The sequence below is a fragment of the Pan paniscus genome, chromosome 2 (assembly GCF_029289425.2).
Source record: "Pan paniscus chromosome 2, NHGRI_mPanPan1-v2.0_pri, whole genome shotgun sequence".
Taxonomy (NCBI): domain Eukaryota; kingdom Metazoa; phylum Chordata; class Mammalia; order Primates; family Hominidae; genus Pan; species Pan paniscus.
Genome location: NC_085926.1, coordinates 107,476,819 through 107,504,756, shown reverse-complemented (window position 1 = coordinate 107,504,756; position 27,938 = coordinate 107,476,819). Strand labels below are relative to the sequence as shown.

General features: G+C 37.6%; 1 protein-coding gene across 1 annotated transcript in view; it reads right to left on the bottom strand.

Moving 5' to 3' along the window:
- Positions 1 to 24,298: 24,298 nt before the first annotated feature.
- LOC130541344 (putative uncharacterized protein encoded by LINC00336) overlaps positions 24,299 to 27,938 on the bottom strand; it is an 84,707-nt gene continuing 81,067 nt past the window's right edge. Inside the window, exon 5 of the mRNA XM_057301854.1 lies at positions 24,299 to 25,570. Coding sequence (XP_057157837.1) covers position 25,570 — 1 coding nt within the window. The 3' untranslated portion in view covers positions 24,299 to 25,569. The remainder of the gene's footprint in view (positions 25,571 to 27,938) is intronic.

The following is a 27,938-nucleotide window of genomic DNA, read 5'->3' as shown; positions in this document are numbered from 1 at the left end:
ACTCATAGGTGGGAATTGAACAATGTGAACACTTGGACACAGGGCGGGGAACATCACACATCAGGGCCTGTCGTGGGGTGGGGCTTGGGGGAGGGGTAGCATTAGGAGAAATACCTAATGTAAATGACGAGTTAATGGATGCAGCAAGCCAGCACAGCACATGTATACATATGTAACAAACCAGCACGTTGTGCACATGTACCCTAGAACTTAAATTATAATAATAAAAAAAATCTAGTAAAAAAAAAGAATAAATCTCCTAATAAAAACAGGCAAGGTAAGTATAAAATAATAATGTTATGATAATTGTCACATTGCTCTTTTTTGTATCCAGGTCACTCTATCCTTCTATTAATTCATCATTTTCAATTGTGTACACTAAACAAGATGCAATGAGCAAATACCCAATGTTATGCATCACTTAGAGATTGTTCCTTTCTGCTCTAGTCCATAAATAATATTCTCTTGACTCTGGGGCAGAGAAGACCCATTGGAATGATGTTCCAGAAACTAAAGTAGGAACTAAGGGACCAGCTTTAACAGCACTCCTTCCAGGAACTCCAGTAAAGCTAGGAGAGGACCTTGCAGGTTCCACAGCCTAATGAGGTCTCCAATCACTCACCCTGACAGAGATCTGCTACGTTATTCATTCATCAACTTGCTGGATGTATTACAAGTACTAAGTACTTTTAAGAAATATGCAACAGTATTTAGCCTATTACAGTATACAGGTGATGCCTAATAAACATTTCTTGACTTCCAAAAGCTTACAAGCATTAAAAAAGATACTGGAATTAGCTAAGTAAAAGTAAAAAGTAGGACATTGAGGCAGTTATATTATGCAGTATTGCATGATAGAGCATAGGCTTATACTGATAACAATATTTGTTATAAAACTATAGTAATTAAAATAGTGTATTATTTACACAAGACTAGCCAAATAGATCAGTGGTGCAGAATAGAGAACAATGTCACAAATAATCAAATCAAATGAATAAAAACAGCAAGAACATACCACTTTTACCAAATACATTAAGCGCTTGACAATGCCAACTGTTGGCAAACATGGTGAGAAAAGGAAACCCTTACACACAGAAGTAGAACAAATTATAATGGCCTCTAGGAGAACAAGTTGGCAGTATTTGGAAAAACTGAAAATACTAAAACCATATGACCCAACAATTCAACTTCTCAGTATTTATCCTGTAGAAACTTTCACACAGTTCCTCACACTGAAACTCTGCACAAAGAGACATAAAAATATGCTCAATTCATCACTCTGATAACCACAAGGCATTAAGAAAATGTAATGATTGATCAAAGAATGGTGTTAAGACAAAGAGGACCATGGATTTATAAATTTTAAATAAAACTTGGTTATTTACTAAATATCTCATTGCAGGAAGGAAGGAGGGAAATATTTACTATCCAGAGACTGAGCAAACACTATATACCTCAGTTCCTTAGTATATCAAAATCATAGACTTCCTTCAGTATATGAGCACTTCCTGAAAAAGACCTCCAAGAATTTACTTCAGTTTTCAGGGGAATTGAAGCCTTCTGACATTCACGTAGACCTCATGATACTCAGTACGGAGGGGAAAGTAGACTTCATCATTATATGTCAGCAATCATCAAATGGCTGTCAGAAAGATACGGTGGTAAGATGTGTTTAAAAAGGGATTGGAGTGCATTTTCAGTAAAACATAGGTACTTATCATTTTGATAAAATTTCTCTAATAACTAAGTTAATAATGATTTCATAAAGAAGATTTCTCAGTAGTGGACAAATAAAATATGATATATATTCAAAGTGGTTCCATGAATGAAATTGATGTATATGTATCAGCAGGGAGGTAGATCTACAAAATGGATCTAAGTAAAATAAATGGCAGCAAAAAGATATGTGTAGTATAATACATACATTGTTTAAAAAATAAGGAGTTTAAGGTTTTAGGCTGCATAAAAATGTAGTAAAATGAACTAATAGAATATACACTAAATTCATCATAAAGGTTGAGGAGAGAAGAAAGAATTGCCTTTTGTTTATTAAAGAACAGCTGAATTATCTGCTGAGACATAGTAGTAGAGGATATTTGCTGGATGGTGTAAGCAATCAGGCATTTAATGAGGGGTATCTTTATGGAAACAAAAACAAAGATTAATGCTTGGAGCAGACTATAAACCCAGTTTTTTAGTCCAGAAGACAGTGAGCTGAGATTTCTAGACACTGAGCTCTCAGTGTTTTTAGATGGTGGAGTGAGGACAGCAGGAGCCACCCGATGGAGTTCCCAGTTTACAGTCTGAATGTTTGTGATAATGGCATAGACATCACTATCACAGTTTAGCTATTTTCTGGAGCAGAGTTTGGAAGATGTGGGAGTTCCTGTGATATTTCTGAGTGCCCCATGGAGTCCAGCTCCTGGAACAAAGGTTGCTCATACATGGTTTGTTGTAGCAATGAGTTCTTTGAAGTTTATATCACTTTGCCTGGCTTCAGTGCAGAGGGCTTTTTCAGATCCTGGGGAAAGGGTAGATACAAGGCAAACTGAGTCCTTATATAATGATCTGGGCAGTCAAGTTTTAGTTCTCAGTGATGCCAAACCAGGAGGGAGGGAGAAAAATTGGAAACATCAATTTGGAGAGTTATAACTAGATATTGAAGGAAACTAGAAAAATTGAGAATTTGGTTAGGCCTGAAAAAAAAATGTGTAAAATGGCTGGATCAGTTCAATTTACAGGTAGATAATAAAACCTTAAAGGCAATAAGTAGAAGTATAATCTGATAACCATAAGGGCATGTTATATTATTTCATTAAAACATATTTTTTCTCTATAGTTAACCTTTTTGATTAAAGATAATCAAAGTAATATTATTATTGCTTATAAAATATTTTTCTCATTAAATTTGGCCTGATTATTTAGGTAAGGTCAACAAGAATAGTAACTGACCATATAGGCCTGTTTAGATATGCTTTATGAAACTTTTTATTTTAAAAAATCTCAGGCTGGACGTTTAAAATCCTCTTGAGGCTATGAAGCCAAGCCAGGAATTTATCATTAGTCTTCATCTGTAGCATCTACAGATTTGAGTGAATCGCAGTCTTTTTGAGTGGATATCCTAAGGTTCTTGGGCCTGCCAGTAGGTGAACCTTCTTACTCTACCTGTAAGGCTAGGAAACCTGTAAGCCAGGTACCAGCCTAGTTTTTTGTTTTTTGGGGTTTTTTGTTTTGTTTTGTTTCTTTGAGAGTGCTTTGTTAAGTACTGATTTAATAAAGTTAACCATAGTTCCTTAAAACTGTGTGATGATGATATGGACAGGACGCAGGGAAATGCTGGGTAGAAGAGGGCATGATCCCTGGTGAGGGCTCCACCCTCAATCCTGGACCCACCACCCAAAGTAAGAACTAGTTCTGTTTTCCTGTGCAATGTTGCCTTTTGGCCAGCCCTACCACCACCTATCCTGTGCCCATAAGAGCCCCAAATCCAGACTCAGAGCATACATACACACAGAAGAGAGAAATATCTGGACATCGAGAGGAGAAGCAGCAGCTGGACGTTAGAGACTATGGTCAGAGAGGAGTTCGGCTGGGGACAACGGGACCCCAGGGGAAGATTATCTTCCCACTCCACCCCCTTTCAAGCTCCCCTTCCCTCTGGAGTCACTTCCACTGCTCAGTAAAGTCCTTCACATTCACCACCCTTCAATTCGTTCATGTGACCTGATTCTTCCTGAACCCTGGGCAAGAACTCAGGTACTAAGAGGGTAGGGCGTAAAACCTGTCAACCTGACCCTCCACTTAGCCGTCAACTGATGGCAAATACTAAAAGAGCACTGATTGTAACACACACCCTCTGGGGCTCCAGGGGTCACAGACAACCCTTCCTGGACAGCAGAGCTAAAAGAGCATTGTCACATGCTTGGACGCGGCTCCAGGACCCGCACAAAGCCTGCTCTCCCCGGAGAGGAGCAACCAGCCAGTCCCAGCGTTCATTTGCTCTGGTTCCTGCACCTGTCTGCCTGCATGCTCCCCCTCCTGCAAGGGGTTTGAGAGCTGTGGGAAAACACTCTGTCTCTTTCTCTCTTTCTCTCTCTCTCTCTCTCTCTCTCTCTGCCATGTGAGGATATAACAAGAAAATGATCATCTACAAACCCGGAAGAGTGTCCTAACCAGATACTGAGTCTGCCAGCACCTTTGTCTTGGTCTTCCCAGCAACCAAACCGTGAGAAATAAATGTTTATATAGTGTAAAACGTCCAGTCTATGGTAAATTTTTTTTTTTTTTGAGACAGTCTTGTTCTGTCACCCAGGCTGGAGTGCACTGGCGCAACCTCTGCCTGCTGTGTTCAAGCAATTCTCCTCCCTCAGCCTTCTGAGTAGCTGGGACTACAGGCACACACCACCAGGCCTGGCTAATTTTTTTTATTTTTAGTAGAGACAGGGTTTCTCCACATTAGCCAGGCTGGTCTCAATCTCAGGTGATCCACCTGCCTTGACCCCTCAAACTGCTGGGATTACAGGCATGAGCCGCCAAACCCGGCCAAGTCTATGGTTGTTGTAGCAGCCCAAACTGACTAAAACAGCAATTTTATGAGTTCATCAGATTTTTATTAGAGTTTTGGAAATCTTGATCATTGGTATGATCTCAAAATTACTTAGGCAAAGCCATCAGAAATCTGTATCTCAAAATACGTAACATAGTCCTTTTCCATGGGTTTCTGAGACAGTTTTCTTTAAAGTGTTCTGTAGCTGTAAGAGCTCTTAGGAAAGCATAAGAGTAAAATAACTATCTGTGGATGACAAGACTTAAGATGGCTATAGTTAAAGATCTAGTGAAAGTTCATTATAAAAATACAATTGATGAGGAAATTTGGTTGTTATATTACATGACATTTTAAATAACAACTGAACTTTTAACCAATAACATTATAGAGGACATATCTTAAATAGGAAGACCATTGATGATTTCTAGGAACCTTATATTCCTTCTGAAATAATCTCTCTTCTTTCACAATGTTTCCCAGGGAATTTAGTGAAAAAAATAATAAATCTAACTAGTCTAGCATCTCTCTTTTAACAAGGTAAGAAAACAAATCCTTTGATGTTTTCCAGGGGCTGTCTAGGAAACGTCAAGTTCACTTCAAGGTCAAGAAAAGCCAAAATGTCAAAAGGTTTGAACATTCAATTAAATAAGATCATATGTAATTGTGAAAAAATACTTAGTTATCTATTTAACAATAATGGTCATAAAATACCTCAAATATAAATATAGGAGATAACATGTTTTCAATTAAAAAATTGAAGACATGATAAAAACAACACAGCACAGAAAACTATTTTGAAAAGACAGGGAGGAGCCAAGATGGCCGAATAGGAACAGCTCCGGTCTACAGCTCCCAGCGTGAGCGACCCAGAAGACGGGTGATTTCTGCATTTCCATCTGAGGTACCGGGTTCATCTCACTAGGGAGTGCCAGACAGACAGTCTTCTGCGCTCACTAGTGGGCGCAGAACAGTGGGTGCAGCGCACCGTGTGCCAGCCGAAGCAGGGCGAGGCATTGCCTCACTGGGGGAAGTGCAAGGGATCAGGGAGTTCCCTTTCCTGGTCAAGGAAAGGGGTGATAGATGGCACCTGGAAAATCGGGCCATTCCCACCCGAATACTGTGCTTTTCCGATGGGCTTAGGAAATGGTGCACCAGGAGATTATATCCCGCACGTGGCTCGGAGGGTCCTACGCCCATGGAGTCTCGCTGATTGCTAGCACAGCAGTCTGAGATCAAACTGCAAGGCGGCAGCGAGGCTGGGGGAGGGGCGCCTGCCATTGCCCAGGCTCGCTTAGGTAAACAAAGCAGCCGGGAAGCTCGAACTGGGTGGAGCCCACCACAGCTCAAGAAGGCCGGCCTGCCTCTGTAGGCTCCACCTCTGGGGGCAGGGCACAGACAAACAAAAAGACAGCAGTAACCTCTGCAGACTTAAATGTCCCTGTCTGACAGCTTTTAGGAGAGCAGTGGTTCTCCCAACACACAGCTGGAGATCTGAGAACGGGCAGACTGCCTCCTCAAGTGAGTCCTTGACCCCTGTGCCCCGAGCAGCCTAACTGGGAGGCACCCCCCAGTAGGGGCAGACTGATACCTCACACGGCAGGGTACTCCTCTGAGACAAAACCTCCAGAGGAACGATCAGACAGCAGCATTCGCGGATCACGAAAATCCGCGGTTCTGCAGACACCGCTGCTGATACCCAGGCAAACAGGGTCTGGAGTGGACCTCTAGCAAACTCCAACAGACCTGCAGCTGAGGGTCCTGTCTGTTAGAAGGAAAACTAACAAACAGAAAAGACATCCACACCAAAAACCCATCTGTACATCACCATCATCAAAGACCAAAAGTAGATAAAACCACAAAGATGGGGAAAAAACAGAGCAGAAAAACTGGAAACTTGAAAAAGCAGAGCGCCTCTCCTCCTCCAAAGGAACGCCGTTCCTCACCAGCAACAGAACAAAGCTGGACGGAGAATGACTTTGACCAGTTGAGAGAAGAAGGCTTCAGACAATCAAACTACTCCGAGCTACAGGAGGAAATTCAAACCAAAGGCAAAGAAGTTGAAAACTTTGAAAAAAATTTAGACGAATGTATAACTGGAATAACCAATACAGAGAAGTGCTTAAAGGAGCTGATGTAGCTGAAAGCTAAGGCTCGAGAACTACGTGAGGAAGGCAGAAGCCTCAAGACCCGATGCGATCAACTGGAAGAAAGGGTATCAGTGATGGAAGATGAAATGAATGAAATGAAGCGAGAAGGGAAGTTTAGAGAAAAAAGAATAAAAAGAAACGACCAAAGCCTCCAAGAAATATGGGACTATGTGAAAAGACCAAATCTACGTCTGATTGGTGTACCTGAACGTGACGGGGAGAATGGAACCAAGTTGGAAAACACTCTGCAGGATATTATCCAGGAGAATTTCCCCAATCTAGCAAGGCAGGCCAACATACAGATTCAGGAAATACAGAGAACGCCACAAAGATACTCCTCGAGAAGAGCAACTCCAAGAGACATAATTGTCAGATTCACCAAAGTTGAAATGAAGGAAAAAATGTTAAGGGCAGCCAGAGAGAAAGGTCGGGTTACCCACAAAGGGAAGTCCATCAGACTAAAAGCGGATCTCTCGGCAGAAACTCTACAAGCCAATAGAGAGTGGGGGCCAATATTCAACATTCTTAAAGAAAAGAATTTTCAACCCAGAATTTCAAATCCAGCCAAACTAAGCTTCATAAGCAAAGGAGAAATAAAATCCATTAAAGACAAGCAAATGCTGAGAGGTTTTCTCACCACCAGGCCTGCCTTACAAGAACTCCTGAAGGAAGCACTAAACATGGAAAGGAACAACTGGTACCAGCCACTGCAAAAACATGCCAAATTGTAAAGACCATCAATGGTAGGAAGAAACTGCATCAACTAACGAGCAAAATAACCAGATAACATCATAATTACAGGATCAAATTCACACATAACAATATTAACATTAAATGTAAATGGACTAAATGCTCCAATTAAAAGACACAGACTGGCAAATTGGATAAATAGTCAAGACCCATTAGCGTGCTGTATTCAGGAAACCCATCTCATGTGCAGAGACACACATAGGCTCAAAATAAAAGGATGGAGGAAGATCTACCAAGCAAATAGAAAACAAAAAAAGGTAGGGGTTGCAATCCTAGTCTCTTCGATAAAACAGACTTTAAACCAACGAAGATCAAAAGAGACGAAGGCCATTATATAATGGTAAAGGGATCAATTCAACAAGAACAGCTAACTATCCTAAATATATATGCACCCAATAAAGAAGCACCCAGATTCATAAAGCAAGTCCTGAGTGACCTACAAAGAGACTTAGACTCCCACACAATAATAATAGGAGACTTTAACACCCCACTGTCAACATTAGACAGATCAATGAGACAGAAACCTAACAAGGATACCCAGGAATTGAACTCAGCTCTGCACCAAGCGGACCTAATAGACATCTACAGAACTCTCCACCCCAAATCAACAGAATATACATTTTTTTCAGCACCACACCACACCCACTCCAAAACTGACCACATAGTTGGAAGTAAAGCTCTCCTCAGCAAATGTAAAAGAACAGAAATTATAACAAACTGTCTCTCAGACCACAGTGCAATCAAACTAGAACTCAGGATTAAGAAACTCACTCAAAACCGCTAAACTACATGGAAACTGAACAACCTGCTCCTGAATGACTACTGGGTACATAACGAAATGAAGGCAGAAATAAAGATGTTCTTTGAAACCAACGAGAACAAAGACACAACATACCAGAATCTCTGGGACACATTCAAAGCAGAGTGTGGAGGGAAATTTATAGCACTAAATGGCCACAAGAGAAAGCAGGAAAGATCTAAAATTGACACCCTAACATCACAATTAAAATAACTAGAAAAGCAAGAGCAAACACATTCAAAAGCTAGCAGAAGGCAAGAAATAACTAAAATCAGAGCAGAACTGAAGGAAATAGAGACACAAAAAACCCTTCAAAAAATTAATGAATCCAGGAGCTGGTTTTTTGAAAGGATCAACAAAATTGATAGACTGCTACCAAGACTAATAAAGAAAAGAAGAGAGAAGAACAAATAGACGCAATAAAAAATGATAAAGGGGATATCACCACCGATCCCACAGAAATACAAACTACCATCAGAGAATACTACAAACACCTCTACACAAATAAACTAGAAAATCTAGAAGAAATGGATAAATTCCTCGACACATACACCCTCCCAAGACTAAACTAGGAAGAAGATGAATCTCCGAATAGACCAATAACAGGATCTGAAATTGTGGCAATAATCAATAGCTTAACAACCAAAAAGAGTCCAGGACCAGATGGATTCACAGCCGAATTCTACCAGAGGTACAAGGAGGAACTGGTACCATTCCTTCTGAAACTATTCCAATCAATAGAAAAAGAGGGAATCCTCCCTAACTCATTTTATGAGGCCAGCATCATCCTGATACCAAAGCCGGGCAGAGACACAACCAAAAAAGAGAATTTTAGACCAATATCCTTGATGAACATTGATGCAAAAATCCTCAATAAAATACTTGCAAACCAAATCCAGCAGCACATCAAAAAGCTTATCCACCATGATCAAGTGGGCTTCATCCCTGGGATGCAAGGCTGGTTCAATATACATAAATCAATAAATGTAATCCAGCATATAAACAGAGCCAAAGACAAAAACCACATGATTATCTCAATAGATGCAGAAAAAGGCCTTTGACAAAATTCAACAATGCTTCATGCTAAAAACTCTCAATAAATTAGGTATTAATGGGACGTATCTCAAAATACTAAGAGCTATCCATGACAAACCCACAGCCAATATCATACTGAATGGGCAACAACTGGAAGCATTCCCTTTGAAAACTGGCACAAGACAGGGATGCCCTCTCTCACCACTCCTATTCAACACATTGCTGGAAGTTCTGGCCAGGGCAATTAGGCAGGAGAAGGAAATAAAGGGTATTCAATTAGGAAAAGAGGAAGTCAAATTGTCCCTGTTTGCAGACGACATGATTGTATATCTAGAAAACCCCATTGTCTCAGCCCAAAATCTCCTTAAGCTGATAAGCAACTTCAGCAAAGTCTCAGGATAGAAAATCAATGTACAAAAATCACAAGCATTCTTATAAACCAACAACAGACAAACAGAGAGCCAAATCATGAGTGAACTCCCATTCACAATTGCTTCAAAGAGAATAAAATACTTAGGAATCCAACTTACAAGGGATGTGAAGGACCTCTTCAAGGAGAACTACAAACCATGGCTCAGTGAAATAAAAGAGGATACAAACAAATGGAAGAACATTCCATGCTCATGGGTAGGAAGAATCAATATTGTGAAAATGGCCATACTGCCCAAGGTAATTTATAGATTCAATGCCATCCCCATCAAGCTACCAATGACTTTCTTCACAGAATTGGAAAAAACTACTTTAAAGTTCATATGGAACCAGAAAAGAGCCCGCATCGCCAAGTCAATCCTAAGCCAAAAGAACAAAGCTGGAGGCATCATGCTACCTGACTTCAAACTATACTACAAGGCTACAGTAACCAAAACAGCATGGTACTGGTACCAAAACAGAGATATAGATCAATGGAACAGAACAGAGCCCTCAGAAATAATGCCGCATATCTACAACTATCTGATCTTTGACAAACCTGAGAAAAACAAGCAATGGGGAAAGGATTCCCTATTTAATAAATGGTGCTGGGAAAACTGGCTAGCCATATGTAGAAAGCTGAAACTGGATCCCTTCCTTACACCTTATACAAAAATCAATTCAAGATGGATTAAAGACTTAAACATTAGACCTAAAACCATAAGAACCCTAGAAGAAAACCTAGGCATTACCATTCAGGACATAGGCATGGGCAAGGACTTCATGTCTAAAACACCAAAAGCAATGGCAACAAAAGCCAAAATTGACAAATGGCATCTCATTAAAGAGCTTCTGCACAGCAAAAGAAACTACCATCAGAGTGAACAGGCAACCTACAGAATGGGAGAAAATTTTCGCAACCTACTCATTTGACAAAGGGCTAATATCCAGAATCTACAATGAACTCAAACAAATTTACAAGAAAAAAACAAATAACCCCATCAAAAAGTGGGCAAAGGATATGAACAGACACTTCTCAAAAGAAGACATTTATGCAGCCAAAAAACACATGAAAAAATGCTCATCATCACTGGCCATCAGAGAAATGCAAATCAAAACCACAATGAGATACCATCTCACCCCAGTTAGAATGGCAATCATTAAAAAGTCAGGAAAACAACAGGTGCTGGAGAGGATGTGGAGAAATAGGAACACTTTTACACTGTTGGTGGGACTGTAAACTAGTTCAACCATTGTGGAAGTCAGTGTGGCGATTCCTCAGGGATCTAGAACTAGAAATACCATTTGACCCAGCCATCCAATTACTGGGTATATACCCAAAGGACTATAAATCATGCTGCTATAAAGACACATGCACATGTATGTTGATTGCGGCACTATTCACAATAGCAAGCACTTGGAACCAACCCAAATGTCCAACCAACAATGATAGACTGGATTAAGAAAATGTGGCACATATACACCATGGAATACTATGCAGCCATGAAAAATGATGAGTTCATGTCCTTTGTAGGGACATGGATGAAATTGGAAATCATCATTCTCAGTAAACTATGGCAAGGACAAAAAACCAAACACCGCATGTTCTCACTCATAGGTGGGAATTGAACAATGAGGACACATGGACACAGGAAGGGGAACATCACACTCTGGGGACTGTTGTGAGGCCGGGGAAGGGGGAGGGATAGCATTAGAATACCTAATGCTAAATGACGAGTTAATGGGTGCAGCACACCAGCATGGCACATGTATACATATGTAACTAACCTGCACATTGTGCACATGTATCCTAAAACTTAAAGTATAATAATAATTTTTAAAAAAAGAAAAAAAGACACAGAATCTTTGTTTTCCAAGCTAAACAGAAACCTTTTATCACCTTTTTTTTTTTTTTTTTAAGGTGGGGTTTCACCATATTGCCCACACTGGTCTAGAACTCCTGGGCTCAAGTGATCCACCCACCTCAGCCTCCCAAAGTGCTAGGATTAACAGGCATGAGCCTCTATCTCTTATTAAGAACAGATTGATGAGCCAAGAAACTTTATCATTTTAACAGACAGAAAATCAAACTCTAGTCTTGTGTCAATACATTATTTTCCTAATTAAAAAAAAAAAAAAGCCTGGGCACAGTGGCTCACCCTTGTAATTCCAGCACTTTGGGAAGGCAAGGAGGGCGGAACACCTGAGGTCAGAAGTTCAAGACCAGCCTGGCAAACATGGAGAAACCCTGTCTCTACTAAGAACACAAAAAAATTATGTAAGCATGGTGGCACACACCTGTAGTCCCAGTTACTTAGGAGGCTGAGGCAGGAGAATCACTTGAACCTGAAAGGGGGAGACTTGCCGTGAGCTGAAATCGCACCACTGCACTCCAGCCTTGGGTGACGGAGGGAGACTCTGTCTCAATAAAAACAAACAAACCAAAGAATCTGGCCAGGTACAATGGCTCACGCTGGTAATCTCAGCAATTTGGGAGGCCAAAGCAGGAGGATCACTTGGGTACCAGGAGTTCAAGGCTGCAAGAAGCTATGAAGCTATGATCACGCCACTGCACTCCAGCCTAGGTGACAGAGAGAGACCCTACCTCTGAGGGGAAAAAAAAAAAAAAAGTCTTATAAATAAAGCCATTTAATCTTAGCCAGTTTTGCCCTCACAAAATTAAATTCCCTTTTTGCAAACTTTCTACAACTTTCTAGATTCATTCAGGTTCTGTCCTACGCTTTCCCTTTTTCTCATTTTACTTTAAGACAAAATTATTCTGCTTTTTTCCTTAACAAAAGCACATTCTACATTCCTTGCATACTTTTCATATAAAAACACATTGTACTTTACTCCCATACCTTACATACAACATTGTTTTTCTTCAATATTATTGTTTCTAGAAGTTTTATTTTTATTGGTTACAAATTTTAACTATTTTCACTAATGGTCAAAATATTTTCTAGAACTATTTGGTTTATTGTCAAGTCTTTCTTAAACTTTTTTTTTTAGTTTAACAAATAGTTTTATTCTAGTATGAAAGGCATCCAGGTTATCTAGACCTCCATACAACCAGAAGCTAAAATTCCAGATTTCATAAAGTTAAATAAATTTAAATAATATTGAATATGATCATTTATTTACTAGCATTTTTTATTTTTTCATTTGTTTTTTAATTGACATATAATAATTATACATACATGGAGTATGTAGTGATGTTATGATACATACAAAGTATAGTGATCAGATCAGGGTAATCAGTATATACATCATCTCAAACATTTATCATTTATTTGTGTTAGGAATGTTCAATATCCTACTTTAGCTATTTGAAACTATCTAATATATTATTGCTAACTATAGTCATCCTACAGTGTTATAGAGCACTAGAACTTATTTCTCATATTTAGCTGTAAGTTTGTATCCTTTAACAAATCTTCCCCTATCCTTCCCTTCCCCCTTTACTTCCCAGCCTCCAATATGCTCTGTTCTAATTTTTACTTCTATGAGATCGTTTTTTAGCTTCTCCATATGTATAAGAACATCCATCTTGCCACAATGACAGGATTTTATTCTTTTTCATAGCTGATTAGTTCATTAACTATATATACTGCATTTTCTTTATGTATTCATCTGTTGTTGGATACCTAGGTTGATTCTATATCTTGGCTATTGTAAATGGTGCTACAATAAACATGAGAGTGCAGGATTTCCTTTCCTTCAGATAAAGGCCCAGAAGTGAGATTGCTGTAGTTCTATTTAATAGATTCTTGAGGAGCCCCCACACTGCTCTCCATAGTGGCTATACTAGTGTACATTCCCACCAACAGTGTATAAGAGTTTCCTTTTCTCCACATCCTTGCCAGCATTTGTTATTTTTTGTATTTTTGATGATAGCCACCTGAACTGGGATGAGATGATAGCCTATTGTGGTTCTGACTCACATTTCTCTGAAGATTAATGTTGAGTATTTTTCGTATTTTTTTGGCCATTCATATGTCTTCTTTTGAGAAATGTCTGTTCAGATCATTTCCCCTTCTTTTAATAGAACTGTGTTTGTGTATGTGTGTGTGTGTGTGTGTGTTGTTTGTTTTTGTTTTGTCTTGTTTTTTTACTGTTGAGAAGTTTGTGTTCTTATATATTCTGGACACTAATCCCTGTTGGATAAATAGTTTGCAAATATTTTTTTCTCATTCAATGAGTTGTCTTTTCACTCTGTTGGTTGTTTCACTTGCTCTGAAGAAGCTTTTCAGTTTGATATAATCCTATTTGTTTATTTTTGCTTTTCCAGCCTGTGCTTTTGAGGTCTTATTCACAATATCTTTTCCCAGGCCAATGTCCTGAAGCATTTCCCCTATGTTTTCTACTAGTAGTTTTATAGTTTTTGGTCTTACATTTAGGATTTTGATTCATTTTGAGTTTTCTTTAGGGTGAGAGGTGGGAGTCTAGTTTCCTTCTTCTGCATATGTATATTCAGTTTTCCAAGCAACATTTACTGAAGAAACTGTCTTTTCCCCAACGAGTGTTCTTGGTGCTTCTATCAAAATCAGTTGTAACTTGATCACCTCCGTAAAGAAAAAAAAAAAGGAGGAGGGATTACGGTGGATGGGAGGCAGGACTAGATTGCAGCTCCAACTTGGACAGACAGAGCAGTGTGTGGAGGTTTGCATCACGAATTTTTGCTCCAGAACGACTGTAGGAATAAATCTGAAAACCAGAGAGGACCCTGAAGGAAGCAGATTGCTCCTGCAGGACCCAGGAGACACCCCAAATAATGTGCTGGTATCCACAGATGAGAGATCCACAGATGGTTCACATCACAGGACTCTGGGCAGACAACCCCTGGTACCAGCCTGGAGCTGGGTAGACTTGGTGGGTGGCTAGATCCAGAAGATAGATAAGAGTCACTGCAGCTCAGCCCACAGGAAGCCACATCCATAGGAAAATGGGGATAGTACTAAATCAAGAGAACACCCTGTAAGACAAAAGAATCTGAACAACAGCCTTCAGTCCTAGAACTTCCCTCTGACAAAGCCTACCAAATGAGAAGGAACCAGAAAACCAACTCTGGTAATATGACAAAACAAGGTTCTTTAACTCCTCCAAAAAATCATACTAGCTCACCAGCAATTAACCCAAACCAAGAAGAAATCCATGATTTACCTGAAAGAAAAATCAGGAGGTTAGGTATTAAGCTAATCAGGGAGGCATCAGAGAAAGGCGAAGCTCTATGCAAGGAAACCCAAAAAACGATACAAGAAGTGAAGGGAGTAATATTCAAGAAAATAGATAGCATAAATAAAAAACAATCAAAACTTCAGGAAACAACAGACAAAATTATAGAAATGCAAAATGCTCTGGAAAGTCTCAGCAATAGCATTGAAGAAGTAGAAGAAAGAAATTCAGAGCTAAAAGACAAGGTCTTCAAATTAACCCAATCCAACAAAGACAAAGAAAAAAGAATAAGAAAATACAAGTAAAGCCTCCAAGAAGTCTGGGATTATGTTAAACGATCAAACCTAAGAATAATCGGTGTTCCTGAGGAAGAATAGAAATCTATAAGTTTGGAAAACATATTTGGGGGAATAACTGAAGAAAATTCCCCAGCCTTGCTAGAGACCTAGACATCCAAATACAAGAAGCTCAAAGAACACCTGGGAAATTCATTGCCAGAACATCACCTAGGCACATTGTCTTCAGGTTATCTAAGTTAAGATGAAGGAAAGCATCTTAAAAACTGTGAGACAAAAGTACCAGGTAACTTGTAAAGGAAAAACCTATCAGATTAACAGCAGATTTCTTAGCAGAAACCCTACAAGCTAAAAGGGATTGGGGCCCTATCTTCAGCCTCCTCAAACAAAGCAATTATCAGCCAATAATTTTGTATCCAGTGAAACTAAACTCCATATATAAAGGAAAGATACAGTCTTTTTCAGACAAACAAATGTTGAGGGAATTCACCACTACCAAGCCAACGCAACAAGAACTGCGAAAAGGAGCTCTAAATCTTGAAACAAATTCTGGAAATACACCAAAACAGAACCTCTTTAAAGCATAAATTTCACAGGACTTATAAAGCAAAAATACAATTTAAAAAACAAAAACGAAAAATGAAAAAACAAGGTATGCAGGCAACAAACAGCACAGTGAATGGAATGGAACCTTACATCTCAATGCTAACATTGAATGTAAATGGCCTAAATGCTCCACTTAAAAGATACAAAATGGCAGAATGGATGAGAATTTACCAACCAACTCTCTGATGCCTTCAAGAGACTCACCTAACACATAAGGACTCACACAAATTTAAAGTAAAGGGATGGAAAAAGACATTTCAGGTAAATGCACAACAAAAACAAGCAGGAGTAACTATTCTTATATCAGAAAAAACAAACTTTAAAGCAACAGCAGTTAAAAAAGACAAAAAGGGTCATTATTTAAGAATAAAAGGCCTTGTCCAACAGGAAAATATCACAATCCTAAATATAGATTCATCTAACACTGGAGCTCCCAAATTTATAAAACAATTACTAATAGACCAAAGAAATGAGATAGATTTCAACACAATAATAGTGGGAAACTTTAATACTCCACTCACAGCACCAGACAGGTAATCAAGACAGGAAGTCAACAAAGAAACAATGGATGTAAAGTATACCCTGGAACAAACAGGCTTAATAGCAATATAAAGAACATTCCATCCATCAACTGCAGAATATACATTCTATTCAACAGTGCATGGAACTTTCTCCAAGATAGACCATATGATAGGCCACAAAACAGGCCTCAATAAATTCAAAAAAATTGAAATTATAACAAAGCACTCTCTCAGACTACAGTGGAATAAAACTAAAAATCAACTCCAAAAGAAACCTTTAAAACAATGCAAATACATGGAAATTAAATAACCTGCTCCTGAATGATCATTGGGTCTAAAATGAAATCAAGATGAAAATTTTAAAATTCTTTGAATGAAATGACAATTGTAACACAACCTACCATAACTTCTGGGACACAGCAAAGGTGGTGCTAAGAGGAAAGTTCATAGCCCTAAATGCTTATGTCAAAAAGTCCAAAAGAGCACAGACAATCTGAGTTCACACCTTAAGGAACTAGAGAAACAAAACCAAACCAAACCCAAACTCAGCAGAAGAAAGGGAATAACCAAGATCAGAGCAGACCGAATGAAATTGAAACAAAAAAAAATACAAAAGATAAATGAAACAAAAAGTTGGATCTTTGAAAGAACCAATAAAATTGATAGACCATTAGCAAAAATTAACCAAGAAAAGAAGACAGAAAATCAAAATAAGCTTAATTAGAAACAAAAAGGGAGATATTACAACACCACAAAAATAAAAAAGATTATTCAAGGCTACTATGAACACCATTATTCACATGAACTAGAAAACCTAGAATAGATGGATAAATTATGGGAAAGCTACAACCCTCCTAGCTGAAACCAGGAAAAATTAGACACCCTGAACAGACCAATACAAGCAATGAGATTGAAATGGTAATTTTAAAATTACCAACAAAAAAAAGTCCAGGACCAGATGGATTCACAGCAGAATTCTACCAGACATTCAAAGAATTGGTACCAATCCTTTTGACACTATTCCACAAGATAGAGAAAGGGGGAACCCTCCCTAAATCATTCTATGAAGCCAGTATCACCATAATACCAAAATCAGAAAAGGACATAACAAAAAAAGTACAGACTGATATCCTTGATGAACATAGATACAAAAAATCTTTAACAAAATACTAGCTAACTGAGCCCAACAACATATCAAAAAAAAAAATCCACAATGATCAAGTGGGTCTCATACCAGGAATGCAAGGATGATTTAACATATGCAAGTCAATAAATGTGATACACCACATAAACAGAATTTAAAACAAAAATAACATAATCACCTCAATAGATCCAGAAAAAGCATTCAAAAAAATCCAGCATCCTTTTATGATTATAACTCTCAGCAAAATTTGCATAGAAGGGACATACCTCAATATAATAAAGCCATCTATGACAAACACACAGCCAACATAATACTGAACAAGGAAAAGTTAAAAGCATTCCACCTGAGAACTGGAACAAGACAAGGATGCCCATTCTCACCACTTCTATTCAACATAGTACTGTAAGTCCTAGCCAGAGCAATCAGACAAGAGAAAGAAATAAAGGGCATCCAAATCAGTAAAGAGGAAGTCAAACTGTTGCTGTTTGTTGACAGTATGATCGTTTATCTTGAAAACCCTAAAGACTCCTCCAGAAAGCTTCTAGAACTGATCAAAGAATTCAGCAAAGTTTCCAGATACAAAATTAATGTACACACACCAGTACCTCTTCTACACACCAACAGCGACCAAGCTGAGAATCAAATCAAGAACTCAACCCCTCTTACAATAGCTGTAAAAAAGAAAACTTCAAAATATACCTAACCAAGGAAGTGAAAGACCTCTACAAAAAAAAAACTATAAAACACCGCTGAAATAAATCATAGATGACACAAACAAATGGAAACATATCCCATGCTCATGGATGGGTAGAATCAATATTATGAAAATGACCACACTGCCAAAAGCAACCTACAAATTCAATGCAACTGCCATCAAAATACCACCATCATTCTTCACAGAATTTGAAAAAACAATTGTCAAATTCATATGAAACCAAAAAGAGCTCACATAGCCAAAGAAAGACTAAGCAAAAAGAACAAATCTGGAGGCATCACATTACCTGATTTGAAACTATACTATAAGGCCATAGTCACCAAAACAGCACGGTACTGGTATAAAAATAGGCACATACCAATGGAACAGAATGGAGAACCCAGAAATAAACCCAAATACTTACAGCCAACTGATCTTTGACAAAGCAAACAAAAACATAAAGTGGGGAAAGGACACTATATTCAACAAATGGTGCTGGGATAATTGGCTAGCCACATGTAGGAGAATAAAACTGGAACCTCATCTATCAATTTATGCAAAAATCAACTCAAGATGGATTAAGGACTTAAATCTAAGGTATGAAACTATAAAAATTCTAGAAGATAACATTGGTAAAACCCTTCTAGACACTGGCTTAGGCAAGGATTTCATGACCAAGAACCCAAAGGCAAATGCAATAGAAACAAAGATAAACAGCTGGGACCAAATTAGACTAAAGAGCTTTTGCACGGCAAAAGGAACAGTCAGCAGAGTAAACAGACAACCCACAGAGTGGGAGAAAATCTTCACAATCTATACATCTGACAAAGGACTAATATCCAGAAACTATAGTGAACTCAAACAAATCAGTAAGAAAAAAAAAATCCCATCAAAAAGTGGGCTAAGGACTTGAATAGGCAATTCTCAAAAGAAGATATACAAATGGCCAACAAACATATGAAAAAATGCTCAACATCATTAATGATCAGGGAAATGCAAATCAAAACCACAGTGTGATACCACCTTATTCTTGCAAGAATGGTCATAATCAAAAACTCAAAAAACAGTAGATGCTGGCATGGATGTGGTGAACAGGGAACACTTTACACTGATGATGGGAGTGTAAACCAGTAGAGCCTCTATGGAAAACAGTGTGGAGACTCCTTAAAGAACTAAAAGTAGAACTACCATTTGATCCAGCGACCCCACTACTGGGTATCTACCCAGAGAAAAAGACATCGTTATTCAAAAAAGATACTTGCACACACGTTTATAGCAGCACAATTCACAATTGCAAAATCGTGGAACCAACCCAAATGCCCATCAATCGAGTGGATAAAGCAACTAATTAAGTCCTTGATTAAATAATGATTTTATGATTTACACCTGGAATTCCTATTATCCTCATTAATTAATTGTCCCTTAATTCTTTACTTCTTGATTTTATTTGCAGAAAATGTGAGGTTTTTGAAATAAATTTATAATAAAATGCTGCCTATATTATCCAAATGTGTTATTTTTTAAATATGGCATATTTGCCTAGAATTGAGTCACATATATTTCTGAAAAAGGCAAGTATTTTCAACAAAGTTTTGGTGTAGTATTTTTAGAAAAATGTTGAAATGTGCACTTCAAAATAACCTCTATTCAATGTATAAAAAAATAATAATTTTCTTTCAAATATAATACTTTAAATGTTTATAAGTTATCGATTAAAAGTGGCATTAGAGTTATAATGTACATATCCAAACTCATCATGAAAACTGCTTTTTAAATTTTTTATAAATTCAAACATATCAAATTTTAATGGATTTTGCTTCAATCTATAAATACTAAGCTACATATCAATACATGTTTAAAGTTTGATGTTTTTAAATATCTACTTCCATTTAAAAGTGACATACATAAAGGCTTTGGCTTCTGTATGAGAACATGGTACAAAAAGTTGCTAGAGTCATCTAAGAATCATGAAGGGTCGGCCAGAAGAATCTCAGAGAACTATGTCTGAGTCCTAATGCTGTTAAGTCAGACCTATTTTGGAACAACTTAATTCCAGATTTCTTGTAATGTGATGTAATGCGTATCTTTTGTATTTACTTTGCGTTTTTTTTTTTTAGGATATTTTGAGGTCTGGCAGTGCAATACCTCCAGTTTTGTTCTTTTTGCTCAGGATTGCTTTGCTATTTGAGGTCTTTTGTGTTTCCATAGAAATGTTAGAATGTTTTTTCTATTTTTGTGAAGAATGTCACTGGTATTTTGATAGGGGTTTCATTGAGTCTGTAGATTCTTTTGGGTGGCATTGTCATTTTAATAATACTAATTCTTCAATTCATGAGTATGGAATGTCTTTGCATTTGTTTGTATCCTCTTTAATTTCTTTCATCAGTGTTTTATAGTTTTCCTTGTAGAGGTTTTTCACCACCTTGGTTAAATTTATTCTTAGGTGGTTTTATCTTTTGTAGCTGTTGTAAGTGGGATTGCCTTCTTGATTTTCAACTAGTTCATTGTTCATGCATAGAAACCCTACTGATGTTATTAATTTATTTTTTAATTGACAGCTATTTGTATGTATTCACAGGATACACAATGTTGTTTTGATACATATAGTGTGTCGTGATCAGATCAATGTAATTAACATTCATTATCTCAAATATTTAACATTACTTTGTGTTGGGATACTTCACTGTTAATTTTGGTATTTTGTCACTTGCAACGAATATCATTCTTAAATGATATAATAACCTTGTAATGTTTTCTTGGAATGCAATACTTGCTCTACTGATTCAAAAATTGGTTAAAAGAAAAAAATATTGGGGAGGCAGTGGTTAATAAAACTCAAAAAATATTGGGGAGGAAGTGGTTAATAAAACTCAATATATATTCTTTCAAAAAAAATTCTTAGCAAATACAGGCATAGACTGGACACAGTGGCTCATGCCTGTAATCCCAGCACTTTGGGAGGCTGAGGTGAGCAGATCACTTGAGGCCAGGAGTTCGAGACCAGCCTGGCCAATAAGGCAAAACCCTGTCTCTACTAAAAATACAAAAATTTGCCGGGCATGATGGCACATGCCTGTAATCCCAGCTACTCGTGAGACTGAGGCACTTGAATGGCTTGAACTCAGGAGGCAGAGGTTGCAGTAAGCCAAGATTGTGCCACTGCACTTCAGCCTGGGCAACAGAAAGAAACTCTGTCTCAAAAAACAAACAACAAAAAAAGGCATACTTTGTTTTACTGTACTTCACTTTATATTTTACAGATAATTGTGTTTTTTACCAATTGAAGGTTTCTGGTAACCCCATGTCCAACAAGTCTAACAGCACCATGTTTTTTAACAGCATGTGCTCATTTTGTAACTGTCGCATTTTGGTAATTCCTACAATATTTTAAACTGTTTCATTATTATATTCATTCTGATTATCTGTAATCAGTAATCTTTGATGTTACTATTGTAATTGTTTTGGGGTGCCATGAACCAGGCCCATATGAGATGGTGAACTTAATTGATAAGCGTTGATTATGTTCTGACTGCTCCACCGACCAACCATTCCCCCGTCTCTCTCCCTTTCCTCAGGCTTCTGTATTCCCTGAGAGACAATAACATTATAATTAGGCTAATTAATAATCCTACAATCGTTTCTGAGTGTCAAAATGAAAGGAAAAGTTGTATATGTCTCTCTTTAAGTCAAAAGAGAAATGATTAAGCTTACTGAGGAAGGCATGTTGAAAGCTGAGATATGCTACAAGCTAGGCCCCTTGTGTCAAACAGTGATCCAAGTAATAAATGCAAAGGAAAACTTAAAGAAAATTAAAAGTGCTTCTCCAGTGAACACACAAATGATAAGAAAGTGAAACAGCCTTATTGCTGATATGGGGAAAGTTTTAGTGGTCTAGATAGAAGATCAAACCAACCACAACATTCCCTTAAGCCAAAGCCTAATCCAGAGCAGGGCTCTAAATTTCTTCAATTCTATGAAAGCTGAGAGAAGTGAGGAAGCTGCCAGAGAAAAGTTTGAAGCTAGCAGAAGTTAGTTCATGAAGTTTAAGAAAAGAAGCCATCTATATATACCACAAAAGTGCAAGGTGAAGTAGCAAATGCTGATGTAGAATCTGCAGCAAGTTATCTAGAAAATCTTGCTAAAATAATTGCTGAAACTGGCTACACTAAACAACAGATTTTCTATGTAGATAAAACAGCCTTCTATTGGAAGAAAACACCATTTAGGACTTTCATGGTTAGAATGAAGCAGTCAATGCCCGCTTTCAAAACTTTAAAGGACAGGCTGATTCTCTTGTTAGAGGTTAACGAAGCTGGTGACTTCAAGTTGAAACCAATGTTCATTTACCATTCTAAAAATCCTAAAGCCATTGGCCAGGCACGGTGGCTCATGCCTGTAATCCCAGCACTTTGGGAGGCAGAGGCAGGAGGATCACAGGGTCAGGAGATCGAGACCATCTGGCTAACATGGTGAAACCCAATCTCTACTAAAAATAGAAAAAATTAGCCAGGCATGGTCGTGGGCACCTGTAGTCCCAGCTACTCAGGAGGCTGAGGCAGGAGAATGGCGTGAACCCGGGAGGCGGAGTTTGCAGTGAGCTGAGATCGTGCCACTGCACTCCAGCCTGGGTGACAGAGCAAGACTCCGTCTCAAAAAAAAAAAAAAAACCTAAAGCCATTAAGAATTATGCTAAATGTACTCTACCTGTGTTCTATGAATGGAATAACAAAACCTAGATGACACCTTATCTGTTTACATCATGGTTTACTGAATATTTTAAGCCCATTGTTGAGACCTACTGCTCATTAAAAAAAGATTACTTTTAAAATATTAAGGTTAATTGACAATGCACCTAGCCACTAAAGAGCTCTGATAGTGATGTACAAGAAGATTAATGTTTTTATGCTTGCTAACACCACATCTATTCTTCAGCCCATGGATCAAGGGGTAATTTTTGCTTTCCAGTTTTATTATTTAAGAAATATATTTCTTAAGGCTATAGCTGCCATAAATAGTGATTCCTCCAATGGACCTGTGCAAAATAAGTTGAGAATTTTTTAGAAAGGATTCATAATTCTAGATGCCATTAAAAACATTCATGATTCATGGAAGAGGTCAAAATGTCAACATTAACAGGAGTTTGGAAGTTGATTCCAATCCTCATGAATGACTTTGAGAGGTTTAAGACTTCAATAGAGGAAATAACTACACATTGGGTAGCGATAGCAAGAGAAATAGAATTGGAAGTGGACCCTAAAGATGTAACTGAATTGCTGCAATATCATGATAAAGCCTGAACAGATGAAGACTTGCTTCTAAGAAAGTGGCTTCTTGAGACAGAATCAATTCCTGGCGAAAATTCAGTGAACACTGTTAAAATGACAACAAAATATTTAGAATATTACATAAACTTAGTTGATAAAGTAATGGCAGGGTTTGAGAGGATTGACACTAATTTTGAAAAAAGTTCAACTGCATGTAAAATAGTATTCAACAGCATCTCAAATCTTTCATGAAAGGAAGAATAAATAGATGGAGAAAACTTTATTTTCTATTTTAAGATACTACCACAGCCACCACAACCTTTGGCAATCACCATCCTGATCAGTCAACAGCCATCAACATCAAGGTAAGAGCCTCCACTAGGAAAAAGATTACAACCTGCTGAAGGCTCAGGTGATCAGTAGCATTTTTTAGCAATAAAGTTTTTTATATGGTATGTATATATTTTTAAACATATGTATATTGCACACTTAATAGACTACGGTATAGTGTAAACTTAACTTTTATATGTACTGGGAAACCAAAAAAATAGTGTGACTTGCTTTATTGAAATTTATCTTTATTTGGTGGTGATGAACTGAGCCTGCAATATCTCCAAAATATGCTTGTGTGAATAAAAAGAAACTTCTTTAAAGGTATCTTCTAGAAGAATTATATTTAATGAAAGATTAGAACTATTCTTGTTTGAGTTGAACAACATAGAAATACCCACTGTCACTGGTACTCACATCATTATATTACAGATTCTAGCCACTACAGTTACACACACATGTGCACCCACTCTTATACAATAATTGAGGTATAAATACTAGAAATAAATAGACCAGATTCTAATTATTTTCAGATGATTTGACAAAATCAAATACTCAAAAAATCTGGAATAACTGCTATGAGACTGCACAAGCACAGGTCCTGCTAACTTAAATACTACATGTTTGACACATATTTTCTTTTTCACTCCAAAACATATATTGTGTACCATGTGTTAGTTATTATGCTAAATTTTGGAGATTCAAGTTAAGCAACATAGCACAGTCTTTGACATTTATGAAATTGTGTCTACGGTGAGAGACAAACATTAATCGAATGTTTACGCTGACATAAATCACAGTGTGATAAATCTTTTTTTTTTTTTTTGAAAATTTGACTCTGGATGAGAATCTCAGTCTGTCGCCCAGGCTGGAGTGTGGTGGCACGATCTCAGCTCACTGCAACCTCTGCCGCCCGGGGTTCAAGCAATTCTCCTGCTTCAGCCTCCTGAGTAGGTGGGATTACAGGCACCTGCCACTGCCCCTGGCTAGTTTTTGTAGTTTTAGTAGAGACAGGGTTTCAACATCTTGGCCAGGCTGGTCTTGAACTCCTGACCTTGTGCTCCACCTGCCTCGGCCTCCCAAAGTGCTGGGATTACAGCCATCAGCCACCCCATCAAGCCAATAAATCCTCTTAATGGAATAAATAGCAACCTATGGGGGAATCCAACTTAATCTGAGGAACTGAAAAAAAAAATACATTTAAAGAATGATGAGAAGTTAATTAGATGAGACAGAGAAAGCCGGGGAAAATGTTTCCAAAAGAAAAATAGCAAATACAGCAGCACTCAGAGTGGGCATAGGCCATTACAGAAACTGAAAGATGGTTAGTGTTGTTGAGAGACATTTCTCCATAAGAGGTATTATGGATGACTTGAATCAACTCTTTTACTGGACTATCTTTCCAAAATATTTATATAGCAAACAACCTTAGAAGATACATAGTTTCTCTCTGTGGGGCAGAGTGCAGATCTGTTTCCCTGTGAAGAACAATAAAGATAACATCTTCTCCAGGGCAAAGTTTGGACAAGTTTGCTAGCAGCCTACTTTTTAGAACAGCTCCTAAGCTGAAACACAGATTCACTGTGTGCACAGCATCCACCTGAGTCTTCCTCCGCATCATCCTCATGGCACTTGAGGGTCAAGAGAACCATGTGAACATTAATCTCCCTCTTGTACCATGCACAGTAATATTCTTTGTCTCTGACCCAGGGGTTTTGTGTCTTCTGGCAACATCTTTGAAACTGTGGCAGCTACATTGTTAGATTTCAAGTAGCATAAAACCTTTTCCCCTCTGGAGTTTGTGACAAGTAGGAACACAGCAAAGACAGCTTGGGAGAGAATTCAAAATATGAATCTGGAAAAGAAAGCAGGATTTTATGAGACATGGTCAGAAGTAATATTGCAAATATTGAACAACCATTCTAACACAGGCACTAACCAATGTGAATGAACTCAAGACAATTGGATGAGCCATTAACAAGCCAATATGGTTTTAGAGCTTCATACCAGCTGAATATCACACATAGCCTGGGATATTTTATCTTAAGAAAACTACAAAATCATCATAAAACGTTTAGCTAGGGAGTGGTACTAGCAGATCTGGGTTTTTTTAGATGATTATTCTGATGACAACTAAATGTAACTTGTGAACATGGATACATGTCTGAACCAGAGAAAAAAATTATTGTATGATTATGATATTAGTGGGGAAATCTGAAAATGTGATCAAAATTTATAGATTATATAATAGTTTTATACTGGTAATTTTTTGATGCTGACCACTGTACTTTAGCCATGTAAAAAAATTACTTATTTTAAATAAATACACACTGAAGTATTTCAATATAAAGAAATATCATGTTTCCAGTTTACTCTCAAACAGTTCAAAATATATAACTATAAAGAGAGAAAAAAGGAAAGATGGAAGGAAGGGAAAGGGGAAGGAAGAAAGAGAGAAAGGAAACAAGAGAGAGTGATAAATGTGGTAAAACGTTAACATTTGGGAAATCTATATAAAGAGTATATGGAATTTATTTTTGAAACTTATGTAAATCTAAAATTATTTCAAAAAAACTTAAAAAGTACTATGTTGGCAATATGGAAAATGGTTTAAAGGAGGTCACATATAAAGTGAGCAAAACATATTTTTAATTAATAAATTTATCTAATTTTTATATAACAAAGCACATTATCACTTGATCTAGTTGACTTCTACCTTACCACTATAAAATGCAATGCAGTTATCTAATTTTAATTAGTCTTTTATTATTCATTCTATAATAATATAAATTTATATTATTATATTATTCTATAATAATTTTTAGCAATTTTCCAGCCTTATATCTAAAAGTTGTAAAGGTTTTTCTTGCACTTATCAATTTTCACTGAAGAGTATTGTCCTAAATTTTATATTTCTGAAAATTTTTTCCACTGTGCTATTTTAATTTTCTTGGTCTTCTCTCTATAAAGCTATGGTTCTTTTATTTCTCATTCATGACCCAACCCAATTTCCACACTTCGTGACCATCTCATCTACTTCTCCATTGCTTTGTGCAACTCTGAAATTAACTAACTTTATATGTTGTTAGCTTGCCCAGCATAGAACCACCTGCAGACTTAATGAACAATCTCTCCATTCCATCACTGGAGAAGATGCTAATTAATTATTAAATTATAAGGTAGGGTATGAAAAATCAATTTCTCTCTCTTTCTGTTTCTCTCTCTCTCTCTCTCTCTCACACACACACACATACACAGACACACAAACACAGAGGCAAAAATACAGGTACAGACAAGCTAATTTTAAATTCTGGGAAGGTTAGATGACAGGAGAATCTCAATAAAAAGTCTGACTAATTTTTGAATGCTTTTGTGTTATGCTATTTGTCATTAGTCCACTGACCAAAATAAAACGTTTTAGGATCTCCTGCCTCTATAGGAGAGTCTCATACTTAATCAACAACAAAAAAATGCCATCTGTCATCTATTTGCAGCTAGATTGTACCATGTTGAAAACTGGGTGAGTTGTGTAAGGTCAGAGACAGAGAGTGTTCTGCTGGATTTTTTTGGATCTTGGTGGAGGCTGCAGATATACTGGAGGGGCCTGGGTTGTCCGCTCACTTTCAATATAACCCAGGATAGTTAAGCTTGGGTGAACTTCTTCTTAGAAAAAAAAACTGAACTCTCAGCTTCATTTTATTTTTCTCCTATGAAAATAGTATTATCTAAAGGACATGTAGTTAAAAGGAACCAAAAATGAGGCTCTGTAGTCCAGAAGTCTAGGGGGTTCCTGTTTCTTCCCCAGTCCCTGGGAATCATTTATATATTGACAGGATGCACTCACCCTTGAGTAACAAGTCAACCCTGAGGATACTAGGAAAATCAAAGCAGAGAGAATTAGACAGAGGCCAAATGTATCTTTAGAAAGGCATTTAAAGTAATCAGATAATAGTAGCATCTGCAGTTTCAATCACAAAATCAATTCATGTTTGATTTGATGACATTATGGCAGCAGTTATCAGTGTTATCAGTGAAACAAATTCTACACTCTGAGGAACAGAGGCAGGAAATGACACATCACCAAGCTCAGCACAACAAGAAGTACAATTAAAATTAATGTAATATTTGGGTCACTCCATGTACTGCATAGAGATAGGGGGATAAATTGGGAGACCTTTCACTCTACCCTTCCGCCCTACCATTTCTGTTTCTGTGGAACAGGT